The sequence below is a fragment of the Pleurodeles waltl genome, chromosome 1_1, assembly GCF_031143425.1.
Source record: "Pleurodeles waltl isolate 20211129_DDA chromosome 1_1, aPleWal1.hap1.20221129, whole genome shotgun sequence".
In the NCBI taxonomy this organism is placed as follows: Eukaryota; Metazoa; Chordata; class Amphibia; order Caudata; family Salamandridae; genus Pleurodeles; species Pleurodeles waltl.
Genome location: NC_090436.1, coordinates 903,297,885 through 903,317,224, shown reverse-complemented (window position 1 = coordinate 903,317,224; position 19,340 = coordinate 903,297,885). Strand labels below are relative to the sequence as shown.

Here is a 19,340-nt window from a genome sequence, read left to right as displayed (position 1 = left end):
AGGCCTCCTTCGTATTGCTACACCATTCTGAATTACATTAAAGGAAGGTGCTATCTTACCCAGAGTGAGACAGTATCCTCTTTCCAACGAAACAGATGAGGGCATTGCCTCTACTATACAGGCCTTGTTACAGCAAGGGGTAATTTGCCTTTGAGTGTCTCCTTGCCACATCATGATTTACCTGGTTAAGAAGTCTAAGGGCAATACTTGGCGCATGGTTCAAGACCTGTGCCCCTTGAAGAATGTGGTGATATCTGAATTCCAATTGTTCCTGATCCATCTATCATTCTGACAAATATTCCTCAGGACGCTAAGTATTTTTCCATTATTGATCTAAAGAATGCTTTCTTTAGCATCACTCTTCAACAAGACAGCTACTATTTGACAGCGTTCTCTTACTGCAGGACTCAGTATCTGTATTGTCATTTTCCCCAAGGGTATTATGAGTCCCCAAGTATTTTTAACAGAGTGATAAGGAACAATTTGTAAAATTGTCAGTGTGACAGAACCTTGTTGCAATATGTTGATGACATGTTGATTTGTAGTCTTACCAAGCAGCAGTGTAGAAAGGACCCTATCGGCCTGATAACGACCATGAAGGTTGGGATCCTCCATCACAAAGGTGAACGATATCCCACCTGCCATATTACAAGTTCTATTATATCCTATGGAATTTGTAAAACAGCAAGCAGGATATCCGTCACCTTTGTGATGAAGTATCCCATCCGCTAATGTCGTAGTCAGGCCCTATATCTCTCTTGGTTGCCCTTGCACAAAGAGGATACAAAGGAGAGAAAGACAAAGTAAAGTACTGTCAAGAGGAAGTTCATTATTTCAGACAATTGGTGTCAGCTTCAGGTTGATGAGTAACCCCTGAAAGAGTAGCATCCATTAATCAGATGACAGAACCAGAAACTGTTAAAGGAATGCAGACGTTTCTTGGTCTCTCTAGCTATATGAGACAATGGGTTTTTGATTATAGTACATTGATTGTCACTTTGTTAGCTTCTATCAAAAAAGTCAAAGATATAGATGACAGGATAACATGGACATCAGAGATGAGGGAGACTTTTCAGAAATTAAAGGATGAAATAACAAATGCTTCGGTCTTAGGGACTCCTGATTATACCAAGGAATTTTACTTATTTTACCATTGCAATGGTCAGGTGATGACAGTCATCCTTGCACAGAAATATCCTTTGGGGACATAAGCCCATTGCATATTGCAGTCACGTGTTAGATCCAGTGATGAAAGGACATTATCCCTGTGAACAGGCTCTTGCTACTGCAGCTTTTAAAGTGAGGAACAGCAGCCCCATCGTTATGGGGGCACCTTTGATCAGGCGCGGACTATCCTTTAGGGTGGAGGGGCCACGCCCCCCCCACCTTTTGCCCCTCATGAAGAGTGTCAGTCAGGCTGAACAAAGGTCAGCCTGACAGACACTCTTCATTTTCAGCTGAGACAGCAATTTGCACAGACTCCTGGCTGCCTGAGCTGAACTTTGCTGGACTGAGGAGGTCATAGCTCCTATGGGCGTGACCTCCTCGGCTCAGCAAAGGTGCCTCAAGGCCCTCCCCTGGGTGATGAGGAAAGAATCACCAATTGACTTTGACCTGGGCGCCTCAGGTTTAAGTCTTGAAGGGCCAAGGGCGAGTGTCAAACAGTGACACTTTGTCACAGAGTGGGGTGGGGTCAGCAGTCTCACTGACCCCATCCCACTCTGTGACGAGGCTGGGATTGCTGCCTTTCCTCACTGGCTGACCTAAGGTCAGCCAGTGAGGAAAGGCAGCAGTCCCAACCCTCCTGAGACCTCGAGGCTGAAGGTAGGTGTGTGTGTGTGATGTTTTAAAATTAATGTTTGGTGTGTGCGTGCATGGTTGAATGTTATGAGTGTTGTTAATGGATGTGTGTGTGTGTGTGTGTGAAAGAATGAGTGTGTGTGATCTTTTAAAACGAATGTTTGGTGCGTGCGTGCATGTTTGAATGTTATGAATGTTAATCGATGTGCGTCCGTGCGTGCGTGTGTGAAAGAATGAGTGTGTGTGTGTGATGTTTTAAAGTGAATGTTTGGTGCATGTGTGCATGTTTTAATGTTATGGGTGTTGTTAATGGATGTGCGTGCATGCGTGTGTGTGTGAAAGAATGAGTGTGTGTGTGAACTTTTAAAATAAATGTTTGGTGCATGCGTGCATGTTTGAATGTTATGAGTGTTGTTAATGGATGTGCGTGCATGTCTGTGTGTGAAAGAATGAGTGTGTGTGTTAGTGTGTGCGTGTGTGCTTCCCGCCCACCCCCTCCCTCCTAAAGCTGCCGGCCGCCACTGCCTTTGATGCTTTATGCAGAACATGCAGTATTTGCTATCATTCAGAAAGCTAAACCTACTCTGACTACACAGAGAGAATCAGGATATGAGATGATACTATCACTTCCATCTTTGAAGGTTTACGAAGTGTCATACAATGAACCCTGGGACATTCACTGGTGATCCAGTATTATATTCTGAGGATGATGTGCATGATTGTGCAACATATATTCCTAATGATTCTCGTCAAGCAACAGAGGATCCTATGCTGGATAGCTTTGTCTATTTTGTTGATGGTTCTTCTAACAATAACCAAGGTACAGGAATTAGATGCACGGTGCAACAGTAGTCAGACCACAACAGCATGACTCTTCCGATACAATCCATATAGTATAGCAGTTGACAGTACCAGCGCATTATTCTGCACAAGCAGCAAAATTATTAGCAATAATAGCAGCTCTTAAGCAAGGAGCAGGAGAAGTTATTACAATTTAGTCAGATTCAGCTTATGTGGTAATTACTGTACTTTCCAGCATCAATCAGATGGAGCAGGAAAGGTTTTCATGACACGTCAATGTCTTGGTAGCTCAGATTGCCTTACTGCCTGCGTCTGAATCTAATTCTATCACAGACAATGATACACCATATTTTGCTGACAAAGCACGTTTACATCTGCACAAATTGCAGGAAACTGCTCCTCAATATGAAACACTGTTACAGGAGAAATGTTGGAAGGTGGGCGATTAGTTGTGTGGCCTCCACAAGTAAAGGGTCCGCACTCGACCAACATTGGGAACCAAACACCCCATTGTAGCACTTGACTCTCATAGGGTAGTGCTGCAGAGCAGTCCAAGGTTTACTCAAGGGAGGGCTAGTAATCAGCATTCACAAGCACATAAGAATAACACTCAACAAATGTTTGTCCAGTCTGTGCCTTTTCTTTTGATAAAGTGAAAGTATATGCATTACACATACACTACGCAATACAATTCAACAATTTACAAATATACACAAGTTGATGGAATTACTTTTGGATGACATTGCGTAATCATTCTTGTCTCCCCAAAGGGGAAATATAATCTAAGAACCCACATTGCAAAACATTTGCTTGTTTTCCAATGCAACATTTGACTGTAATTTGGAGTGAGAGCACCTCATACTGGCAATAAAGTACATTTACTTTGATCAGTGGTGGCTGTCAGACTCATTACTCAAATAAGCATGAAAAAGAAACAGGTATAGGCATGTTGGAATGATTTGTGCTGTTACTCTCGGATTACTCTCAGATTACTCTTGAGAAACATTGTGTAATATCATCCTGCACCTATGCTATCATTTCAACCATTACTGTAAACGCTTGCAATTACAGCCATTCACCCCTAAAGGGTGTTTACTATTGGTGCCATTCCATCTGTCAGATACAAAAGTTCCAGCTGGGACGTGGTTAATGCATTGGAACCCTCTGGGGTTATCATTCTCCAGTCCACCCAACCTAGGGTGGGTACATAAAACTTTGAGTTGGGGAGAGGCTGTGCAGCTCCTGCAGCTCCCCCTATCCATGGGTTCTCGGGTGGTGAAGACCCCGTATTCCTCGGGCTACCACATGCTGGGAAAGGGGCCAAAACAAACCCTTGTGCCTTGCTCGCAAGGCATTACGGGGCACTCCCTTGGAGCGTACATATCTGAGAAGTGGCTCTTCAGCTGCACTAGGGAGAGCTGTGATGCTTCCGTGGATGGTTCACCACCTGGGGTTACTTGGTCCCACCCGGACACCCCCCACACAAGGAATGTGATTCCCTGTTGGAGAGCGTTGTGGGCAGCCCACCCTGGCCGCTTCCGCATGCTCCCCGCACAGCCAGCACCTCCAGGTACTGCCGCGGGAACCAGCCTTTCATTTGATGTCTGCCTGCTCTCACAGGCAGACACGTGCAGCTGTGGTCGGACAGGCCGCCTCGGGCAACTGCAGCAGCACTCTACCCTCCTCCTCTGCACCACTGGGCCCTAAGATGGGGTCAAGGGCCCCTCTCCGCCTTCGCCTTCAAGGAGAGCGCAACAGCACTTCCCAACTTCCTCCTCTTCACGGGGCCCTGGGATGGGGTCTGGGGCACCTCTGGGCATCTTCACCTGGGACTCATCTCGATACCTCAGGCCCGAAGGGCCATTTTGGATGATCTTGGTGTCATTTCACTCTTAATGGTGAGTCATTTCCACCAGGAGCACTTTCTTTAGGCCTCCTGGCTTAAAAGGTTCCCAAATTGAAAGGAAGCCAGTCCCACTTACTCCCTGCGCCAGCTTTTCATCTGGGTGCCTTCCTTTTCTTCTGGGCAGCATGCTCTCCTTGCACCTGGGCCTAGTCTGTCCCCCAACCAGTCCTCAGGGTGTGTAAAGGGGCCAGCTTACCTGGTCCTGGCATGCACCTTGCTGGGTCTGAAGTCATTGAGGGGCATAGTCCTTGACCCAGTGGACAGTCAGGGGGTTCTTCTTTCCAGTTATTTATGAAGCCCGTCTTCAGTCCCAGTGTCCTGCAGGGAAGCACAGCCAAGAGAGCGAGCCCTCCCTTGTGCAAGATCTTTTGTGCTCCCTAATTCCTCATGCTACTGGGATCAGATAGGCTATACTTAACAAGAGAGGTGCTCCCAAGTACAGCCTTATGTTTATTACATCTTTATTTCTGTAGGATTAAGGCCTAAATGCAGTTGACATTTGTTCAAGTAGCATGTTTCTTAGTTATCGCCATGATATATGATTCTTTAGCAGAAGTGTTGTGCATTTACCCCGACAGACAGGACATCAAAGAAGAGATATCACACATGACGAAGTCAGTTCGCCCTACTACTACAGATTGTATTCAGATGGTCCTAGATCTAGGTTGTCTAGGAGTAAAATGCCCGCCGCTGAATGTAACAACTATTTAGTAAATCCTTTGCCCCCAAAGGGATTTAGTGTCACCAGATCAGTCTTTGCGCATGATCAATGACATCCTGATATCGAATTTTCTTGTAGGGTTATATCTTTATCCAAAGGTATTGATGTTAGTCAGGATGCAATAGGGAAGTGTACACATATCTTGGATGAAAACATTTCATGTTACACTTGGATAGATAGCACAGTAAATCCTCTTACTGTCATGAGACTAACATCTGTTTCTTTATTTTTCAGAGAAAACAGCACTGTTGATGTTGGCCAAAATATTGGTTGTAAGACTACAGTAGATAACACCAACATGCAGGTGGGCACCTCCAATCTCATGGCCTATTATTGTCCATGTGGAGAACTATTGTATGTCGAGTTGCCACCAAACTGGGGTGGACTCTGCTCCATTGTGACTTTGCACGCTCTGGTTTTGGTAATCCCTGGCATTAATCTGACAGCTTTGCAAGAACACCCTATGAGTCATCCAATGACCTTGCTGTATCATAAGCAAAGGAAGAAAACTTCAGAGTATTATGGTACGAGTACTTGGAGTGACATTCCTCAGGAGTACCATTTGTTCAATGATGCACAGCTATTTTTTAAGGTATTCTGCTGTTTGTTCAGTCCAAAGTAACAGCTTGATGGTTGCAGATAACTTGATGGGAATTTCTTAAGACTATCAACACTACCATAAATGGGTTCAATGCAGATAAGGAAGTGCTGTGTGCAATGAGAATAATGGTGATGCAGCACCACCATGTACTTGACCTTAAGATGGCCATACAAGGTAAACTCATCGGAACAGCGGGTTGTACCTTTATTCCAGGAAATGATGCAGTTAATTGAACTATATCAGAATCTATACAGGCACTGCATTATCTACAAAAGAGAATGATAGATGAAGGAGGTGTCCAGATAATTGGTTAACTGGGTGGTTGACATTACTGCCATCCTGAAGGTCAGGACTGCTGGGAGATTTGATTGCATCTATTGTAGCCTTATTATTAATATATTGTGTCATACAGTTGACTCTAGCATGTTGTAAAAGAGTTGGTGCTTAGGCGGGAGGAATGTTTCCAGTTACAACACCAACACGTGTGGTAGATCCTCAGGGTAATGTGTATCACTTAGTGCCAAATGAAGACCATGGTTTAGATTCAATAGTTGACATGTCAAAAAGAGGGGATAATATTACACGAACTGTAGAATATATATGTGAAAATATAATGCAATAACAGACATTGGCAAAAAGCGCTATACAGGTGTATGATATAAAACAACTTCGCACACCCAAATCCAATTCTGACCAGAATAACATGAAGAGTTCACCTGAAGACACTGAAATGATCAACTTAAAAGGGTTACAGTTAAAAGCTAACACATGTTTAGCAAACATGTAGGCATTTACGTTTTAGGCATCCTGGTTCACTGGCACATACTTTGTGTTTCCAAATAGATTGCAAACCTGATTAAACAATGAGTGCAGGAAATCTATTCAGCGCGGACTACCGGGAGGTCTTGGGGATACAATGCTAAGGCACACATGGTATTAAAATTGTCTTTGTTGCAGAAATTTATGTATTCAAGAGTTAAAAATGGTTAGGTTTCAGAGCTTTGCTAAAGCCACAAGTGAAGAATATTTATAAGATTAGTTTGGAGTTAAGGGGTTACAGGGTCACAGGTGTTCAACAATTTTTCTGTTTCAATCTATGACTTTCCAGTCAATCATTAGTTACTGTCTTGTAATAAAGTATTGTGTGATTTTGTATTTAAGAGGCTGTCTGTGCCACAGCAACTTGAGACCGGCTGCCTGCCTGCCTGTGTGAGGAGGGTCGATGTCCCTGTCGCAACAATAAAGGGCTGTCTTTTCATTGCCCTAATTTAGGTTTTGTCTAGCCTGGATCAACCCTCACAGTTGTTCAGTGTTATTCACTTCTTTAGACAGTTGTCAACTGGCCAACCCCCGGCTGTATCCAGTACTGAGCAACATCTCAAAAACAAGCATTTGCAATGCAATGGGTCTCACATTTGCTCGTGGTAGAGCTATTAGCACTGTAAATTCCTATCTGGACTTTTCTTGCCACACAACCTGAAAATAAAAAGTAAAACAGTTGACATAAGAGAGCAGATTCAAACCACCACCTGAGCGTGGAGAGCAACAAAAGGAAAAAGAAGTTTGCTCGCAGTCAAAGTTATTGGCAAAAATGCAATTATCCATGTAACAGGGGAGATAGACAAGGCAGTAACAAAACCGCCCTACGGAGGGACAAACATAAAGTAGTTACCAACAAAAACAAGGGATTTTTGAAAGGCAAGCCCATGAACGAGTGATAATGATGGGCGTGAGGGGGGCATGGTTAAAAGCCCAGATACATACCAACACGTACCTATAGATGAAGGTAGGTGTAAGTGGGGGTAGGTAGTAGTAAAGAAAGGTAGCATTAGAGGTAGAAAGAGGTATAGGTAGGTAGAGGTAAGTGTATATTTTGGTAGAGTTTCGTGTAGGCAGAGGTTGGTGTATGAAGGTAGGTTATAATAGAGTAAGGTAGTAATAAAGTAGGTAGTGGTAAAGGTAGATAGAGGTAAATGTATGTGTAAGTATAAGTAGAGACTGGTGTAGGTAGAGGTTAGTGTAGGTGTAAATAGAGGTATGTGTAGGTAGAAGTAGGTTTAGGTAAAAGTAATAGTGGGCAGAGGTAGGAATAGGTAGAGTTAAGTAGAGGTAGGTAAGGGCATTTGTATGTGAAGGTAGAGGTAGGTGTACATAAAGGTAGAAGTAGGTATATGAAGAAGTAGGTGTAGGTAAAGATAGTTAGCATTAGAAGTAGGTAGAGATAGGAGTATGTAAAGGTAGAGGTAGGTAGAGGTTGATGAAAGGAGAAGTAGATCTAGGTTGATGTACCTGTAGGTAGTTACCAAAGTGAGCTCATAAACAACTACTAATTGACAAAGTTGAATATGTGCGTTTTTATCCTTTTAATCCACTATGTATGTGTGTTAAAAACTTTACTTTGAATGTATAGTGTTTTTATATTTGAAATTTAAAATTTACAAGCCCTCTTGAAAGCATTTAGTAATGGAAGTGAAAGTTTTTAAATCTATAGTAATCAAGGTGATCACCTACGACAAACCAAAAACAGTTTTGTTCCCAGCTTTTCATTGTTATTTCCAGTTTAAGCCTGAAACAATGAGCGATGCAAAGCATTGCTGAAGACAATAGCAGATAAAGGTAGTTATCTGCATTAAAGCCACTTCTAGAGACTATTGAAGTGCTGCCTATTCTAAAACAGTAAATGGTGCATTTTTAAATTACACATAAATGAGAATGTTTTAGGCTGCCAGAGAAAGAAGGAAATGAGTACAATAGAGAAGTTCACACCGGAGAAAACGTCCTTATTATTTTAAAAGAAAGAACTAGGTGGCCGGGAGCTGCGTTTTTAGCAAGCTTTATTGGAAGTGGCCTAGTGGGAGGGTAAGTTAGCTATTCCAGCAAAGTAACAATTCTTTTTTGCTACGCCTTTATGCAGTTGTGCCAGAATAAAAGTGCCAAATTGAAAATAAACACAAAAGTTGTATATAGGGCAAATTAAACCGGAACTTTGTAGCCCACTTTACCTAGGTGTTTTTAAAAAAAGGAGCATTTGTCAAAAATCACCAGGATGGAGTGAGTGCTGACTGTAAAATAACAAAAGCGGTTTGCAGTGCTTGGATCTGTAAACAGAACAATTAGCATACCTTTAAAGATATTAATCAGCAGACGGAAAGTGACCTCCCACACAGACTCTCTAAAGAGAGTGATAAAATGTCATTAAATAAAGGCTAATCTGCAAACACAGCAAGGCGTTCGGAATAAAACCGGAAAAAGTATTTATCACTGCCCCCGAACTATGTACATTATAAAAACAATGCAAAGAACAAAAAAAATAAAACAGCATTCGCCAGTGCGAAACCATGCTACTTTACTGTTCACAATTACAGTACTGTTTGTTTTGCTATGCCCACAAACCATCATTTTTGCACAAACCAAATGATCAAATGCAAAACACAAGCCCAACAACACACCGACAGAGGCTTGTGCCATTTAGGTGCCTCACTTTACGTTCCAAGGCCATTGGCTGCCTTTCTGCGAGATAAGTAGCAAAAACATACACACTCACACTGCTATTCTTTAATAAAAGTGAAATAACACAAAATACAAGCTCACGCCAATTAGATACAGTGCATCATATTCCAATGCCATTGCCTGCCTTCTCATGCTACCAAGTAGCAAACATATGCTACTTATTGAGACCGCTCGGTTGCAATGAAAGAAAAGTAACACAAAGTAAAAAAGTTAAAAGTAAAACAGTTTCATATAAGAAAGCCGATGGCGCCATGGGTGTGAAGGAGACACACAAAGGGAAACATAAGGTTGCTTGCAGTGAAACGTATCGGCAAAAGTGCAATTATCCATGTAACTGGCAAAAGTGTAATAATCCATGTAACAGGGTCGATGTCATGCAAAGCACTCAACTGCTGACCAGCGAAAGCGTGCTGCCTACAAACTAAAGAGAAAAAGTAGTCCAGAAACCATACAGAAAACACAGAGCCTCGTATGATTTCAGTAGTTGGCCGGTGCACTCAAAGAGGGCTAAACACCGGAAAAGGCATGACGTATGCATGCCTTTCACAAATTAAATGAAGCGAATTTTAAAAGGCAAGCCCACAAACCAACCAAACTGATGGGTGTGGTTAAAAGCCCACATAGAGATTACATCATGGACAGAGCGCTTTGCGCTCCATTCTAAAAATCAAGAAAATATAAAATCACTATTAAGCATTTTGAGAGGATGAATGTTTTGAAATTATTAATCACATTGGGTGAAGTGCCCTTTACCCAGGGGCAGCACTCAGCTCTCATGGTCGACCTGTCCCTTTCCATGACTGATTTGAGAATTAGGGGCATATTTATACTTCGTTTGCGCCGAATTTGCGTCGTTTTCTTCGACGCAAATTCGACGCAAAACTAACTCCATATTTATACTTTGGCGTTAGACGCGTCTAGCGCCAAAGTATGAGGAATGAGCGTAATTTTTTTGCGTGAACGCCTTCCTTGCGTTAATGAGATGCAAGGTAGGCGTTCCCGTCTAAAAAAATGACTGCGACGCAAATGCGTCGTATTTATACTCCCGGGCAAAAATCACGCCCGGGAGTGGGCGGGGCAAAAAACCCCGCATTTGCGCCTCTTTTTAACGCCTGGGTCAGGGCAGGCGTTAAGGGACCTGTGGGCTCAAAATGAGCCCACAGCTGCCCTCCCATGCCCCCAGGGACCCCCCCTGCCACCCTTGCCCACCCCAGGAGGACACCCAAGGATGGAGGGACCCATCCCAGGGACATTCAGGTAAGTTCAGGTAAGTATAATTGTTTTTTTTTTTTTGGCATAGGGGGGCCTGATTTGTGCCCCCCTACATGCCACAATGCCCAATGACCATGCCCAGGGGACATAAGTCCCCTGGGCATGGCCATTGGGCAAGGGGGCATGACTCCTGTCTTTACTAAGACAGGAGTCATGTAAATGGCGTCTGGGCGTCGTTAAAAATGGCGCAAATCGGTGGAGGCGATTTTTTTGCCTCTACCTGACTTGCCCCATTTTAAGACGCCCTAACGCCATTTTCCCCAACGCCGGCGCTGCCTGGTGTACGTGTTTTTTTTCCACGCACACCAGGCAACGCCGGTCTGCTAGCGCCGGCTAACGCCATTCAATAAATACGGCGCCCGCATGGCGCTTCAGAATGGCGTTAGCCGGCGCTAATCTTTTTGGCGCAAAACTGCAATAGCGAAGTTTTGCGTCAAAAAGTATAAATATGGCCCTTAATGTCAAGAAGGACATGTGACAGCTCTCTGTCTTCCTTCACCGTCATTTTAGGGATTACAAAGAATTTTGACCTCTTACATTGGTCCAGGTGTCCTGCCCCTAACTATGATTGTGATTAAGTATCTCAAATAACTCATGGGCCAGTTATAAAGGCCAGGAGAGTGGATGCATTTATATTTAGGAGGGAAGGACATCCACTTTATAAACTGAAAGAGTCACTAAGACACTGGAGGGAGTACTACGAGTCCACCAGTCTGTGGCGGCCATGGCCTTCCCTTCCCTGCTGCTTCATAGAGCATCATTTTATAAGATGCCTGCGTGTGTAGCAAGATCTCATTGCTTTCGGTACATCTGCACAGAACGTAGACTAGTTTGCTGAGTGGGTACCAATTTAATTTGGCCCTGCTCTTCAATTTCTTTCAATAACTTACCCCTGCCATTGAAAAACATAAAACAAATGGCAGTGACATTCTAGGTGTTTTCTGTCAATTTCCCTTGTTTCCTATATGGGACTTCCAGGTTTTTCCTAAAAGTTCTGGAAAGGAAAAAAAATGAAAGAAAGAAATAAGGACCACCTTAAAAAGGGCAGACATTCTGCCCAATATTGATCGATGCGCAAGTGGTGGACCGGCCAACTGTTTCCGAGAGCAGGTTATCTATTGCTACCTGATATCATGCCATATCTAAATGCACCGTGTATTTGGTTGGGCAGTAGCTATTTTAATTTAAGGAGAGAAACCCACTCTGCCAAACTCTAATTGAGGCCTTAAGTCATAAAAGAAAACAAAATTATTGTAGTGCGTGACCTCTGCTCAATACAGGCTATGATATTTAAAAAAGGTGTCATCTATTTTTATTCTCTTTCTATATTTGCGAACGAAAGGCAAGAATAATAAGATAAGAAACCGCAGTTAACCACCAAGCTATGCATTTTTGCTATTTTGGCATATTTTGGAACTATGCAGTGTTCTTTTTTTAATTCCTCACAATGTTAGCATACACCTTAAAAAGATAAAAAAAATGCCTTAAACGTGTAAAGCGTTGTTCGAATGAAAACGCTCCACAGAGGTATTGCTTGGTATGCTATGTTTTATTTATTAATTCCATGGCTCCCATAAACTAACAAGCCAATTTGGTGATTTCCACTCTTGTGTAAAGAAATCAAATTGTGAATGTGATATCTGCCTGTCGTTCCTTTCGCTCACACATTTGTTACTTAATAGCCATTTTAAAAATGTTCCTCCACGCTATAATGTGAGGCAACATTTGCAACTAGGCCTGTAAGAAACGGATCAACTTGCATTTTAAACCGTTTTCATCTCTTTACATTGTGGCGCAGACATTGACCAACTGCATTCCTACAATACAAACTTTATCAAACACTGTTAACCAAAGCTTTGTTATCTCTTAAAATAAAGCAGCAAACAAATGCTCCTTTAACCTGCTCATTGTGTACGTTAAACAATTAGCACTGACCTGCCCGAGCATTGACAATGCACTCTATCCGAGTGCTTCTATGAATATGCGATGAGGAGGCGCCTTTTCATTTCACTCTTCATTAATTTGACTGGGGATGGCTGCCAACAAAATGAGTTTGAGCTATTAGCATTGTAAACTCCTAATCGGACTTTTCTTTTCACGTGAATCGAAAATGAAAAGTAAACAAGTTTCACATAACTAACCAGACTGCTCTTGCCACATAAACTGAAAAGTAAGTTTCACATAAGTGAGTCATTTGCTCGGTGATTTATCCTTGGGTGTGTCCATACCTCCATACGTGATTAACCTATTACGAACAAGAAGCCATTAGTCACACCTCACTAAATCACCATTTCGCCCTCAACAATAAACACCCTCCCAGCCTTCAGAAAATAAAAGGAAAATAAAAGAAGACCAGATGAAGACATGGAGATAAGGGCTTGGTGCGCATGCAGTTGACTCTTATCTCCCCATAATTCAGAGAAAAGCTACATGAAGTGTGCAGCATTTAATGTCAGAAGTGATTGGTTTTATGCTAGATTAGGCTCCCCTCACTCTGTGTAACGCCCGGACTGGCAGAGCCTGGCAAGAGGCTGGTGCTGGGAAGCTGACTAGACACGCTTCACACAACACTGGGCGTATTCACACGGGCTCCAGCCGCCCTGGCCCCGGGTGCCCTCAACAGTCTGCCCTGGAAAGAGGGGGCATGGATCAGGGGAGTGTGTCTCACCCTTCAGAAACCGAGCTAGAGCCTGCCCCCACCCCACCTCCAACCCATCTATATAAACACAGGACAGGAAGGGCACCACGAAGAGAGCGAGGCAATTTTAAGGGACCCCTTAAAGAGGCAATGCCACTTATAGCCTTGAGGGGGCCCAGAGCTGCCATTGCAGTGTTATGTGTATGTTTTTCTGCCTGTTTCTCATTTTTTCCAATGTATTTAGTTTGTCTAAATAAACTTTAAGTTGCATATTTGCTTTATTTAAATGTAGGCTTGTGGGATCATGCTCATACAAACATCATGCCTGCAGTCACTAATCAGCAGAGCACTCCCTTTGAAGCAGCTCCGGAGCACAGCAGCTGAACTTCTCCACTTATGGCCCAGACAACAAGGAAATTAAAGGTCTCATTCCAAGCCCACCATGGGAGCTAAGATAAACGAGGGTGAGCTGGCCCTGGAAAAGTCCCCCTTGGCTGTTGGTTTTATGTTTGCAGAGGGAGCTGGGGGGGACTTGCCCGAGGAAGTGTGGCTGCTCTGGAACACACACCCACTGTGTAAGATGAACAGCCAAAAAGTTTTAAAAAAAGAAGTCCCCTACAGAAGAGATTAACAGGACATAGCGTAATTATACAGTAGTTGGTGCTGCTCCCCAAGAGAAAAAGCCAGGACAAAGAGGCAGAACTGATCACTAGCAAGCAAGGATTTTTAAAGGACACTGGAACCAACAAATGAATTTGCTTGCACCCACAGTATAAGTATATCTCAAAGTATACAACACGTTGAATGCTTATGCTCGACCTAATGACCCAATTAAGGGGAATGAGCTAATTGCTTAACTAGAGCAGTAATCATGGGCCCTGCTGTTAAACAGAACTTTCATTCTTTAGCTAATTTAACTTCCTAATACCAAAAATAAGTATTTGACCAGTGTTTATTTAATTTGTTGCTTTTTCATTGCATTGGTTATTTATTTCTGGCTGGCCTTCTGAAGTGAGTCATTTCATATGCTTTTCTACCTTACAGTAAGCAAGAGTACTTTTAGGAAGCTGATGTTTCTGTTTTGTGTTGGTTTGCCTCAGCCTGACTTAGAGTGAGTTCCTTTATAGCATCATCAGAAATTTTGTCAGCCTTCTTCTGACTTTGGCTTTGTTAAATCCACACCTCTGTCATAAATTAAGTTTCAATTAGTTACGTAATAGTTTATACAAATGTTATACGTGTAATGATGCATTACATCCTGTTTATTCCTTTAAGATGATTTCCATTCAGATATTAAACAACTTAAGTAGGTACCCCAATATTCATAGAATTCTGTAAAATAACCAAAATATCAATTTAATTAGCCACAGAGGTATTAAAAAAAATCCTTAGCTATGGTGAGTTGTCAATACTTATAAAAGTCAACACATTTGAAGAAAATATAACCCAAGCTGCAGACAGAACATTGCATAACTTACAATTTGAATTTATACAACCCTGTTAACACCAAATCTAGTGGTCAAAAGCTGCAAAGTTGTCCAGCAATGGATGTAAACATATTTTTGCTGTTCTGATTGAAAAGGGGCTGCAGATAAAAAAGTATGAATCATGCGGGCGAGGCCATTTAGAATTAACACATACTTATAAGAAGCATTATTAGGAAACAAGACCTGCAACCTATGAACCTTGTGATCTCAAGGATACAAGAGTCCACACAAATCAATGAAAAGTATTCATGTACGATCTGTACCACAAAAGAAACTGAAAGCATCGAAAAAATCGACAGGTAAGTCGCTATTCAGTTAAGGGAAGGGGGAAAATGTCAAGGCCAGTAAAATGTTTCAGGGAAGTGATTTACTTATCAAATGCTGCCACTACAAAAGTGTCAAATGTGCAACCCATGAGTAGTCCAAACCCTGTTGGACATAAAATATGAAAGCAAGATAAATGCTATATAATTCACTATGCTAAATAAAGTTAAGTAACAGTGGTTCCTGCAATCTACAGAACTTTTTAACAAGTGTTTACCATTTCTAATACAAATTTCAATATATTCAGGCAATTTCTGAGCACTTCATCTTTCAGCAAAGCTACTAATGTGTCATTCATAGTTATGTTGCACACTTTTGAAGCAATTGTATTTTCATGTGAACAATACGCCTGACCCAGTGCACTGTTATATTACCTAGATTTCATGCTGTACTGCAATTTTCGTTTATTCCTCCACAAGTTTGTTGTTATAGGGAGCAATCATTTCCAAATGGGACCATGTGGATAGTTTTGCCATACACTGCAGCAAGTTTTAGGGTTTATACAACCTGTTTATTTTGTATTTTTGTTCCTGGTATGTGAACAGCATGCATGGGGGATAGGTTAGCTGCCATCACAAGCACTGGGAAAGCCAACAGATCTCAACTCATGCGAATGTCAGTCTATTGGCTTTGACACTACTTGACTGAAATTGTTTTTTTTTTAAATATTGGAAGAAAAGCAAACGATTACCTTAAGGTACCACAAAACTGTGTACACTATATCGATATTTTCAATCTTTATAAACAAAATGGTTTATTTTTCAAATTATTTTTAGAAAACTGGTGAAATAATGTTTGTCAAAGCCTAATTTGCTTTCCAGAGGACTAAAAACGGAAACATGCTCCAGCAACCAGGTCATCTACAGTAGGCCTCGAAGCAGATGTATGGGCTCTAGAAGAGAAGGCATCTCCCTTTTAGCTCGTGAATTACACCTTCTTCATCACACACCGACTAGGTGACTGCAGCAGCCAGGGTCTCCCCAGCACCACACCTTAAAGTATGCCCTTTACTCAAAGCCTTGTGAAGATATACATGTTGCTGTGTTTTTGCATGCAAGGTGGGAGGGGTATAGAGCAACACAGGGGGTGAGGGCCTGTATGTGAGGGGGAAGCATCCCACAAGTGAGAGAGGAAATAAACACATGCACTTTCGTGGAGTGCTGAATGAAACAGAAAAATGTTATTCTCTAAATGTGAGCAGTAGAAGGATATATGTCAACCCATCAAAAGGTTGGCAGAGACTATGCTCAAAGGGAGGGACAAACATGAAAAATGCAAGTCAAGAAATTGAATAAAAAGTAAGCAAATTCGGTATGGCCCACAAGAGGCATTCATCTACAGGCAGCTAAAAGCTGTCTTAGGCGAGACCTAAAAATATGTATAAGGACTATAGTCAATTGGATTCAGTTATGTTCCAGCACATTATGACAATTCAGCCAATCAGAGGACTTCTTTTCCTTGTTTCGAATTCCCAATGTTCTGAAGCAGGCCTGGTGGTGTGTCTATACCTCACACAGCCATATTAGACAGTTACATTTATTTTTTAAAATTTCTGGACCACATTTTTAAAAACTTGGAAAAGGCACTTGAGTGAAGTAAAGCCTGACATGTTTTCCACATTGGGTGAATTTGTATTCAGTCAGTTTGGATGTTTTCCCCAAAGAACGTCACTTGTGGGAACTCCCCATGTAACAAGAAAAACATTTTATGGGATCACCTACAGCAGCTGCTAACTTCGCTTTACCCCACCTTGAACAATCTGCACTAAATTTGACAGTATAAATGTTAATGTGCTTTAGTTTCCATTGCAGAATTTGGTGAAGATTTTTTTATCTAGGAAGGTGGACAAGGTATTGCTGATAAAAAACAGCCTTTCATCTGGAGTGTTGTGTCAGCCTTAACTACAGAGGCAGAAATTCAGTTTGATAACTGCATATCTAGAAAATTTACTTTCTTTAACATATTTTAAAATCTGGTTATGCATTTTGCAACTGTAAATATGTTCTGAGCTGAAATAAGACAAGAAGTCAAAATCAATGAGTCTGTAAGTGTATGTGAAAGAGAGGGTGAGATATATAGAGGGGGTGAGTAAGACAGAAAGAAGGCGAATCAGAAAAGGGCCATTCACTTACCTATTTCGTACAGCATTTTCTGTATTAATATATACAGGGGTAAACGTTGTTTCTTCAATTTCTTGTTTGGATTTAGTGCCACCTTCAGGACATTTTAGAGACAGCAACTCAGATTCTCTCTTGGTGTCCCCAAAAGTCAAGCAGAGAGCACTATTTGTGCTGTTCTTTCTTGGCAAGCAGCTCATAGCAATGCATTCACTCTGTTCACAATATTCCCTTTGAATTGTAGTTGTTACACATCCACTCTGTGCCTCAGGGATAAAGTGGTCATTCAAAATAGCATCGATTTCTTTCACAGAATGTCCTGACCCCAAGCACTCTGTTTCTGTTCTGCCGGGGAAAGTTTCAGAAACGTCATTTTGGTTTACTACCAATCCACAGCTCTGTTCGTGTTCTTCATTTTCCTGACATCCCCTTTCAATGCCCCGGTGTTGCAGTTTCACAGAAAAATGTTCCTCTTCATCCCGATAAGAATCCCGGCGGGGCCTGGAAGAAGATTGGATTTGACATTCATTTCTCATGGAGATTGGCTGAAATGCATCCGAGCGTGCCGCAGATAGGCCTTCCAGATGCTCCCTTTCTGTAGTTACTGCCACATCAGTGCCTTCAGATGCAACTGCACTTGCTGCTGTCTCCAGGGAGCCCTCGCTCCTGTTCTGAACGTCTGAATCACCAATAACAATCCAGTCATTTGTGTCATCAACCGATCCCGTCCTCGCATGACCAGTGTCTCTTTCTTCGCCTTCAGGGCCCTTTTCTCCAGTAGTTCTGTTCATTTCCGTTTCACCAGGAAACCTCCTGCTAGTTTCTGTGGGTAAATAAAGAAGATAATTTAAATCGTCTTTCGTAAATCAAAATGCACATATGTCAGCATATTGCAATAGATCTGCATTGTTAAGATTCCTCAAAGTCAAAGTACTATCTCTTTGTCATATGTCTAGCAGACGGCACGCCACCCTAGGGTTCAGGGTCCAGGCGACTCTCTGTTAATATTTTCCCAAATGCAAGATTTTAATATCACTTCCTCAAAGAAACTAGTACAGATCAGAAATATTGGATTATAGAATTCCTTACCATAAAATGGAACTCTTCTGCCACCTCCTGGTAAATCAATGAAGTGAATTTGAACTTTTGCTTCAAGTTTTTTCAAAGTATCAGAGGAAGTTGAATTCACAGAATCGAGAGTAAACATTTCAGGGGGCAGCTCTTCCTCGGCGACCTCTGCAAAGCTGTCAGGAGGAGTTGAGACGTCCACGCTTCCTGTGAATGGGCAGCATGACTCTCCTTGCTTCATGGATAAGGGAAAAGGTACGGATACTTCACTTTTAGGAGAATACGGCTCCTCTAGAGAAAATGAAGCTCTGGTAATTTGTTTGCCAGCAGCTTCCATGGCACGGGGTACGGAGGTAGGAAGGGTTTTCACTTCAGTCTGTGTTTCAGCACATTTTTGTAGCCAGTTGTTTTCATTCTCCTGCTCGTTTTCAACACCATCAGGATATTCATTGCTCTCTCCACATTGGGTGTGTTTTTGCAGATCCTTATCTCTGTACAAATGTCTTGCTTCTTCGTGATGGTTGTCGAAGATCGTTAGTATGATTGCCTCATCCACATCCCTGTCTGGTGCATTTCTGGTGGACTCACACGTTATTCCATGTTTAGCAGTCCCCCAATGCCTTCCATTCTCTGTGAATGAGGTCTCCGAATTTTGGACAAGCCCTCCTTCATGTTGACTATCTAACAAGTTCTTTCTCTCTGGGAAGGCGGCATTCCGCCCGCGCCTTTCAGAATACGCTGTAGGAATGGAATTGATGTTTTTTGACTGACTCTCTGAGATATCTGGATCAAGTAAAGTCCACTCCTGGCAGACGTGAGTGATGTCTGAATGGAAGGAGCCCATTACGTTCTCGAGAGATGACACACATTCCTCTCTAAAGGAGTCTGACACTGCCTCGATTCCGGGTTCCAGGACCAGGTCACCCTCGCGGTGATTATCATTCATAGTTGCCCTTACAAATTCTCTGAATTCAGTTACGCTATGGGTGTTGGAAGAAACCAATGAGTGGAAAGCTGGATCAATGCGAGGTTGCCCAACAGAATTGCTGTCACACACAACACTGGAAGGTGGTGTCTGCGTTTCAGGGGAGTCAG

General features: G+C 42.3%; 1 protein-coding gene across 8 annotated transcripts in view; it reads right to left on the bottom strand.

Moving 5' to 3' along the window:
* The window catches only part of LOC138288601 (protein prune homolog 2-like), a 400,651-nt gene extending 382,569 nt beyond the window's left edge, over positions 1–18,082 (bottom strand). For 5 of the 8 annotated variants that reach the window (XM_069230110.1, XM_069230112.1, XM_069230108.1 and 2 more), the window contains exon 1: positions 17,193–18,079. In XM_069230110.1, coding sequence (XP_069086211.1) covers positions 17,193–17,968 — 776 coding nt within the window. In that variant the 5' untranslated portion in view covers positions 17,969–18,079. Of the gene's footprint in view, positions 1–17,192 lie in introns of all 8 variants that reach the window. The other 3 variants (XM_069230106.1, XM_069230109.1, XM_069230100.1) reach the window with 2 other exon arrangements.
* Between the last annotated feature and the right edge of the window lie 1,258 nt (positions 18,083–19,340).